Source organism: Drosophila montana, unplaced genomic scaffold (assembly GCF_035044405.1).
Source record: "Drosophila montana isolate Dmon_TW-CO22-7 unplaced genomic scaffold, ASM3504440v1 contig_2667_1, whole genome shotgun sequence".
Taxonomy (NCBI): domain Eukaryota; kingdom Metazoa; phylum Arthropoda; class Insecta; order Diptera; family Drosophilidae; genus Drosophila; species Drosophila montana.
This window is the reverse complement of record NW_026997534.1, coordinates 158,628-167,881: the sequence shown is the minus strand read 5'-3', so window position 1 is coordinate 167,881 and position 9,254 is coordinate 158,628. Positions and strand designations below refer to the sequence as shown.

The 9,254-nt window shown below is 41.3% G+C and overlaps 2 protein-coding genes across 2 annotated transcripts; both read right to left on the bottom strand.

Moving 5' to 3' along the window:
* Positions 1–1,510: 1,510 nt before the first annotated feature.
* LOC135429471 (carboxypeptidase B1) lies at positions 1,511–3,292 on the bottom strand. Its single transcript, XM_064683775.1, has 2 exons — positions 2,307–3,292; positions 1,511–2,245 (listed from the first exon to the last, which is right to left on the bottom strand). Exons 1-2 carry the CDS (start codon positions 3,083–3,085, stop codon positions 1,834–1,836), a joined length of 1,191 nt encoding a protein of 396 aa, XP_064539845.1. The 5' UTR covers positions 3,086–3,292; the 3' UTR covers positions 1,511–1,833.
* Positions 3,293–7,780: 4,488 nt separating this feature from the next.
* Positions 7,781–8,263, bottom strand: LOC135429497 (pupal cuticle protein C1B). The gene has a single exon (XM_064683818.1). The coding sequence runs from the start codon at positions 8,261–8,263 to the stop codon at positions 7,781–7,783; it is 483 nt and encodes a 160-aa protein (XP_064539888.1).
* Positions 8,264–9,254: the final 991 nt, after the last annotated feature.

The following is a 9,254-nucleotide window of genomic DNA, read 5'->3' as shown; positions in this document are numbered from 1 at the left end:
GCTCTAACATAGGAGGAAGCGGCTTCAACATTGGAGGAGACGGCAACAATGGAGGAGGCGGCAGCCTAAGTAAAGGAGAATTCTGTGTGCGTATGTATGTGTATATGTATATATGTATGTGTGCATGTATTTATGTATGTATGTATGTATGTATGTATGTATGTATGTATGTATGTATGTATGTATGTATGTATATATGTATGCATGTATGTACATATGTATGTATGTATGTATGTGTATGTGTATGTATGTATGTGTATGTGTATGTGTATGTGTATGTGTATGTGTATGTGTATGTGTATATGTATGTATGTATGTATGTATGTATGTATGTATGTATGTATGTATGTATGTATGTATGTATGTATGTATGTATGTATGTATGTATATATGTATGCATGTATGTACATATGTATGTATGTATGTATGTGTATGTGTATGTATGTATGTGTATGTGTATGTGTATGTGTATGTGTATGTGTATGTGTATGTGTATGTGTATATGTATGTATGTATGTATGTATGTATGTATGTATGTATGTATGTATGTATGTATGTATGTATGTATGTATGTACGTATGTACGTATGTATGTATGTATATATGTATGCATGTATGTATATATGAATATATGTATGCATGAATGTATATATGTATGTATGTATGTATGTATGTTTGTAAATATGTATTATGTATGTATGTATGTATGTTTGTATGTTTGTATGTTTGTAAGTTTGTATGCATGTATGTATGTTTGTATGTGTGTATGTATGTATGTATGTATGTATATATGTATGTATGTATGTATGTATGTATGTATGTATGTATATATGTATGTATGTATGTATGTATGTATATATATGTTTATGTATTGATTTATGTATTTATGTAAAGATTACATAAAGATCAAATTTACTTTCCACTGAAATTTAAAAAAAAACGTCTTTTTACAATTTCCCTTCTATGCGATTCTCAATAATTCAAGTAGGTCGCACAGACTTCACTTCTATAGTAGAGGAGGCGGCGGCTCTAATATAGGAGGAAGCGGCTTCAACAATGGAGGAAACGGCGGCTTCAAGTATAGAGGAGGCGGCAGCTTGAGCAAGGGAGGAAAAGGCAGCTTGAGTATAGGAGGAAGTAGCGACTTCAACTGTGGCTCCTCCACGGCTCCTTGAACTATCGAGGAGGCTGCGTCATCAGCTACGAAGGAGGCGACGGTTTTAAAATTGGTGGAAACGGTGACCATGGCTTTGGTGGATGAGGCAGCGTCAATTTTAGTGTGTGGGCATTGAAAAACAGGTACTTATTCAACCTTTACCTTTCTATGTCCCCCTGCCTCTCTCTATTTCTTTCTCTCGATATCTCTGCCTCTCTTTATGTTTTTCTCATTTTAATCCTCTTGTCTCTTTTGCTCTTTTACTAACCGCCTCTATTCTTCTTTTGTTCTTTTAGTGAAGTGCTTATAGGGAAACCTATCTCTAACAGATGGAATTGAAAAAACTGTGGAAATATATGTAAATGAGTAAGTACATTTGGACACATATATTTATTTTTAAAAAATAATATAAATTAATTGCACAATTTATTTTCTAACTTAGAATAAATATTTTTTGATTCACTTGTAAGTCACATAAAGGTATACAAATTCGTATAATTGCATCAAGTAGCACTTTGTTTTATTAGCAAAAAAAAGTTTGATTATTTGCTTGGTTTTTCTTTGCCAAGACAAATACTAGAGTGAAGATCGATTTCATATAATATGTAAGTTTTATTAGACTTAAATAAGTTACTTAACCAACACGGCCTTGCATTAAAGCATTGCCCAACACTCGTGTTAGCGAGAGCATAAAGAGATAGCCGTTAAAAGCAATAGAATTTTCATGATATTTGCTAGGCTAAACGGAGAAGAGCTGTGACTAGCTGCAGACGTTGATCTGCTCAGCGGGTAGAGTTCAATGGCCTTCTCGGCCATGGCACTGATGCCCACCCACGACTCATCAGCCAGTTCCTTGAGCAGCGCCGTGGGTGGCCAGAAATCGAAGGTGTCGCCACGTCGCTCGCCGGACAATTCCAGCGCAAAGGAGAGCGGAAAGCCTATGGAATAGGCATAGTCCAGGCTGGTGCCACCGAATGGATCAGTTAGGCCAACCTGTTCGTAGGTGAACTCTGTGCCCGTCGCCTTGCGCATGGCCTTAGCGCCAAACTGGGCCACCTCACGTAGTTCCTTCGAATTGTCAGCTGGCGAGCTGAAAGACAGTCATGAGATTAAGATAAGCGAAGGGGATATTTAAAGGCAACTAGACCTACTCCTTATAGACCCAAGGATAGAACACACTTGTGTGATGGGAGTGCAATGATATGAACATGACAGCGCGTCCGGCATGGACCAGATCGAGCATTATATCGCGCACCGCTCGCGCCTCTGGCTCCGAGAAGGGCTCCCTGCCGGCATAGTGATCGTGACAGGGATCGGTTAGCTCCTCATAGCCATGCTGCCAGCCAATGTCGTAGTTGCGATTGATGTTGGTGCCAAAGCAATTGCCACCGTTTGGCGAACGTGTATTCCGCCACCATTTGTCTACGGTCCGGGAATAGGTGTAACCATCCGGATTGACCAGTGGCATTATGGTCCAATCGTAGTCCTTCAGCAGGTGCGCATGCAGCTCATTGTTAACCACCAGCTGCTCCACGGTATACAAGGCAGCCACCGGCGTCAGCCACTCGCGCGCATGTGCGCCGGCCGCCACAAAGATTGCCTTCTTGCCAGTGCGTCCATCCCCGTTGGTAATCGTTATGGTCTTCAGCGTGCGATTCTCATACGTGACGCCTACATCTTGCAGCAGAACGCGCTGGCTGTAGGCGCCGCTCAGCTCCTCCAAATAGTCCAGCATGCCATCGTAGCTGAGGTACTCGTCGGTGTTCAAAGCGTGCGGCGCGGCCGCATGACGACGACTGCGCAGCCGCTGCTTGAACGCCTCCAGACGCGAGGCGCCAAAGGCCAGCGATCGATCAAACTGAGCTATCGATACGATAAGCGCGCACAGAGCGAAAAGCAGCGTGTTATCGATTCTTCGCATTTTACACATTTGCGCGCCAAACTAATCGCCATTCGAAAAAGCTTCGCGTAGCCAATGGGAATGCATTCATGACGTCACATACGGCACGCACATGTCATGTGCCTATATATGTGCGTGTGTGTGTGTGTGCGCGCCCTTGCCTGACGAAAATAAATAAACCCGTTTCGCTAACGCGAACTTTGCGGTTTTTGGTGCAACAAACCGTTCTCTCTAAATGACAAACAACGACTGAGTTCTGTCGATTCGATGTTCTGTTTACAATCCACGCGATCAGCAGTTCGACAGCTCTCTCTTTCTCTCCATCTCTATCTCTCTCATCTTTTATCTATGACTCTCTCGCTCTCTCCCGCCCGCTCTCTTGCTGCTTATGCTCTGTCTAGCTGAGAACCATACACATACATATGTATTTGCTGCGGACATAGCTTGGATGCCCTTTCTTATCAATAATAATATTTGCGATAATATTATTAAAATGCTTTATATATTGGGTAATACATCAAAATTAATTCCACTCTCTCTTACTACTTATTTTTTTCATGCCAAATTGCCCTCTCTCTCTCTCCCCTTCTTTCCCTCGCCCACTCTTATAATTTGTTATTGTGCTGTTGCCTTGGTTGCATGAGTTGCAAAAGCTCTAAACAATTCATATACTCGTGTTTATGCAGAGTAAGTGCGTGCCACACTTGTTGCCTATAGATACAATTCATTGTCTGGGTATTTCCCGGCATTGCACTTTGCGTTTTTGATTAAATACCCCGTACTCAAGACATCTAGCGGGTAAAATGTCTTGTGTGGTGAGCATGACATAATCAAGGCTGCAAACCACAATAAAAGTAGTTGCTGGTTCTGTTCACGGCTTGAAGCAACTCCCAGGCTTTTGGCTGGCTTTCCACAAGCTAGAACCAAGTTTCTGGTTCAAACCTTAGTTTTTCATATATTATATGCAAATTGTTATTCAAAATTTGTATATGAAAATTTAAAAAATTTAAATTTGTTTTTAACAAATGCCCCATTGTACTGCAAATATTGCGATCCGTAAATATTTTCATATACAAAAAAGGCGGGCTAAATTTGTTATCTGACCAACATTTGCCTCTATTTTATTTGGTCAGATAAATTCAATGTTTGGGGCCAAAGTTATCAATGCTTTGCTTCTGAATATTCATTAAAAGTTTTTCATTTAAGCCAATCCGTTTTTGAACAAATTAAGTATACTTGATTTGGTTTTCGCTCTTGGACAATTGCTTCGATTCATGTTAAAAAGAAAATTGATTGGAATTTTGGACTCGAATCGATTCGGTTCAAAATCGGCTTGCAGCCTTGGTTATATTCATTTTTGAATATTTAAAAAATTGTATATTATGAGTTACTGAATTATAGATCATGCCTAACTTAGCTTTCATGGCAGGGTTTTTCAGGGCTCGAACCAGCTTCCTACAAACACATTTGTGGTTTACTTACCTTTCATGCATGTGTCCTTATTAGCTCTATGCTGGAGTCCAGCTTTTTCAGTCTTCCGTCTGGGCAACAAGCTATTGCAATTCGCTGAAACGGCTAATTGAGTTAACGTTGGCACATTTCAAACATTTTTCACGGGCTGCACAACTGGCCAAGACGTGGAAAGCGGTCGGAAAAGCAGCAACAACAAAGCTTATAAAGCGACTTGCCACTATATCTTCTAGTTTTATGCTCTACTTTTATCTCAGTTTACGGCTTTGGCCATTTTGCGGTTTAAAAAGCCATTAAAAAATGTAATTATGTTGATAAATACGTCTTACTGGGCATTTTGCATTTTTATTTTCTTTTTGCTATTTGTTTTTTTTTTTTGTTTTTTTTTTTTAACTTTTTTCCAACTTCCTTTTGACGACGGCAGCGCTGGGCAAGGGCCATGTGGCTAAGGACGAGCACGGGGCTGTTGTTGCCACTCAACTTTGGCCGCAACAGCAAAACAACAACATGGCCAAAACAACAGCAGCAACAACAACAGCAGCAACAACAACAACAGCAACCACACTTTGGCCTTTCTTCATTTCATTTTTTTGCCAGCCAAGTTTCAGCCAACAATTTACTTGGCGGCGCAAATATTTTATCATTGCGCCTTTTCGCAGTCAAGTGGCGAGGCAGGACCTCAGCCAGAGGCAGGACCAGCTGCTGCTCCTGCTTCCGCTCCTGCTGCTCCTTCTGCTGCTGCTGCTGCTGCTGGAGGCCGCTCAACTCGCAGCCGCTGACTGTTGCATTTAAGCTCAGTTTATGGCAACATTTTGCTATTTTTTTGTGGAGGGTATTATAAATGTGCAAGGTGAAGAAAGAGACGTCTCCGATGACCGATGATATATATATATATATATATATTCTTGATCCGTCTCTCTGTTACAGGCAGCATGTGTGTGGAAGTCGGCCGGAATCGAAGCACTATATCTTATAGCTGTCTTAGGAACGATCGGTCGTTAGTATAAAATTATATCTTTACCAAGCTCGGCATTTATAAGATTTTATGTACTTGTTACGTATGAGGAAATCTTGTCCAAATCGGACCACTATATTATATAGCTGCCATAGGAATGATAGGTCGAAAATTAAGTTCTTTTACGAAAAACTTTGTTGTTTTACGTGATATTTTTGGCTAATCAAATGTTAATTTGATCGAAAAAGGGTATTTAGTTTTCGGCGTGCCGCACCAGCTACATTTTACCATCTTCTTTTTACCATCTACTTTTTACCATCTACTTTTTACCAGCTACTTTTTGCAACATTTCAGCAGATATTTTTTGGCAGCTACTATTTTCCAGCTACTTTTTAGCAGCTAATTTTTGACAGTTACATTTTTGCCAGCTGCTTATTGCCAGTTACATTTTGCCAGCTACTTTTTGCCTGCTTACTTTTTACCAGCTACTCTTTTCAATATGTTTCACACAGTTTGTGGCTATTTATATATTAATTTATCCTCAGAAGAGTTTAAGTTTTGGGCTTGCCGAAATATTGGCTGCAAATTGTTGACAGCAACATTTTACCAGTTACTATTTGCCAGGTACTTTTAACCAGGTATTTTTAACCAGCTTCTCTTTGCAATTTGTTGCACACAGTTTCTGGCAATTTAAACATAAATTTATTCGCATAGTTTTTGCGTATTAGCCTGCGGGCACTTTTCAATTGAACAATTTGCAGTCCTTTTCAGCTGATTGCCATCTAATGGAGCTATCATTTACGGCCAACTGATGAGCTGAAAAGAGCTTGATGCCGAAATTGACTTTTGGCCCGTTTGCCTCAAGTTTTTCCATTCTGAGTTGCAAAATTAATGAGCTAGCAAAAATGTGATTTCAATTTATAGATTATGACCCTCAAGAGCTCCAGGTTGGCTCCATGCAATTGTCAATGTGCATAATTTATAACGACCAAGCTACTGACTATGAGTTGAACACAAAGAAAAAAAAAGAGAGAAATCAAATATAAAAATCCGATTAGTTCAGTTGATGCTGTGTCCTTTGGCTTCCGTTTGCCGCTCCTTGGGCACTTCCTATGCGAGTCACGTAGCGTTCATGTCCGATTTTTAAGTTTGCGCTGCACAAATCACGTAACCCGACCATTCCACTTAGAGTGTGGGCGTCGAGGGGGGGGGGGGGAGGGGGCGTGGCATTAACACAACAACAGTCTAATGTCCTACTTGAGGCTATTTGTAGTGCACTTTGTGCGGATTTTTATGATTTGCTTAGCCACCAACACGAAGACGTGAGCGCAATGTGAGGAAACTATGAACTCAGATTAAGGCTGGCTTACGGGAAATTAAATATACAACATTATTATTAGATTTTCTATGGGATGGGAGGGTTTCTCTGGCTCTTGAAATCTAGAAAACTTAGAAAACGATCTATAAAGCTAAAAAAAATCCGTAATAATGCCAAATATCTCTCTTGACCCGCAAAATGATGAAACAAGTAAGGGGTTCTAGTCGGGATCTCCCGACTAGGGGATACCCTGAACCCTCTTCTTCCAACCAGCGATAAGTATAAAATGAAAGATACTTTATATATATTTACTATTCTAGAAGCTAGATGTCAATTTTGGTGACTCTAGCTCATATTATTTACCATAATTGCTTTAAAAACAGGATTTCGATATCGATTTTTATCGATTACTTGGAAACGGGGCAAGTTATCGAATATCGGAAACAAACTCTATCTGCCCGGGCACTAGGAGGACCTACAGCTAAAATTTCAAGCCTCTAGCTCCTATAGGTTCTGAGATCCTTGCGTGCATACATACGGACGGACGGACAGACAGACGGACGGGGCTAGCTCGACTCGGCTGTTGATGCTGATCAAGAATATATATACTTTATGGGGTCGGAGATGCTTCCTTCTGCCTGTTACATACATTTGCACAAATACATTATACCCTTTTTACCCATTTTCAATGGGTTCAGGGTATAAAAAAAAAAGTTGAAAGTCCGACTAGACTGGAACCTCGTCTTTCATAACAAGCAGAGATCGCAGATTTATTTATTAATAGAGAGAGCAAAACTTATTAGACTAAAGCTAAGAAGGGTATGAGACCGTCTGCTCAAAGAGGATTATATTTTTTTTACTAGTGACTCGAACCGGCAACCCGCAACTTCAAAAGTCCCAAGTTACTTCTGCTCATATATTAAAAATACTTTTTATTGAATGCAAACACTTAAATATAGTTGAACAAATAGTTAAAAATAGCCTAGTAGCCCCAGTGAGTGCCGAATCCATCGAAGCTCATGTGGGAAACGGTCTCCGCGGGCGAGTAATGGACCACGACGGGCTGCTGGCTGGCATAGCTAGCATGGCCAGCTGGAATGTGCTGCAGCTGCTGCTGATGGTAGACGGGAGCCACTGGAGCTGCCTGGGTGAAGAGCGTGGGCTGCTGCTGCTGCTGATGCTGTGCATAGACCGGCGCTGGAGCGGCATAGCTGATGGTCTTGGCAATGGCCGGCTGGTAGACATTGTTGCTGATGCGCGTGTCCTGCTTGTGCACCTGGGAGTAGGGCGTGGCCAGGGACTTGGCATAGTGCGAGACGGTGCCATCGTAGCTCCTGACCACATTCTGCTGTGTATGCGCCACGGCATGCTCATCGTCCAGATAGCTAATGCCCGCCCAGGCGGGCGAGAGAAGGAGCAGCTGCAGCAGCAGAGTTGCGCTCAGGGCCAGGATTGGGTGTGCCATGTTGAAGCTGTGCGGGAAGTCGATCAACTGTTGCTATTTTCTAGCTTCAGCCAGGTCTTATAAATAGCTGCACGCACTTCGCGCACTGTGGCCCGGTCAATTACTCATGTGTTGGCCCAGTTTTTGGCGTGACTTTCATAAATCCATTTCTATCTCGAGATCGTGGCAAATCAATTTACCCAACACAATGTGACAGCCAAATGGAGGGCGTGTCGCCGGATCACTTATGCCCATTGCATAACCAACAATTGTTCAGCTCACCTGTTCCACATTTCTCTCGCTATCTGCCCCTGAAGTGCCCTCAAGCGCTGACCATGCCCAAAAATAACATATAAGAGCCAGCACAATTTATGGCCCATTGGAGATGCATTAAGGTTGGCAAATTGTTAATGCACAAGTTCAACTGCTTTGATATGTCTTTGCATTCGAATGGGTACTTACTCCGGAATGCGGATATCTCGGGCAAAGCTTCATAACAATGGATTCACAAGCCAAATTCCCTTTCAGTGAGAGCAGCACATTTATTTTTATCAGCTTGCATCATATTAAGGAATTTGCTAAAACGTTCTTATTGGCAACATTTGGACATCTTATTGGGAGTAAGTATTTTATTTTTTCCTATTAGACACTGACTAACCTCTAAAATGGAATCGATATACCCCCTTCGTATAGGTTCAAAAAGCTTTAACTTGGCTTTAACTCGATTAAATGAAGTCCAATCTTCGATAATAATTGGAATATCTCGGCTAAAACATAAAGGAGGCATACTTATATGTATAACTCATATAGCCTTAGGTTTATGGGTTTCTGAGCGTTGAACTAGTAAGCGAGAGGTCGCTGGCTCAAATGGAGCAATAACATTTTTCTACTTTTTTGTATAGATGTCTTTTTTATAGTAAGCCTTAGCTTAGGTTTTGAAGAGTCGAACTAACGACGGAGAAGTCGCTGGCTCAAATGAAGCAGTAGCAATTGTCTATTGCCTGTCTTTATG

Excerpts from the sequence above, each read along its gene's own strand:
- LOC135429471 (XM_064683775.1), bottom strand. The coding sequence starts at position 3,085 with ATGTGTAAAATGCGAAGAATCGATAACACGCTGCTTTTCGCTCTGTGC. Across the intron at positions 2,246-2,306 it reads TATCCTTGGGTCTATAAGGA|CTCGCCAGCTGACAATTCGA; the intron begins GTAGGTCTAGTT and ends ACTGTCTTTCAG.
- LOC135429497 (XM_064683818.1), bottom strand. The coding sequence starts at position 8,263 with ATGGCACACCCAATCCTGGCCCTGAGCGCAACTCTGCTGCTGCAGCTG.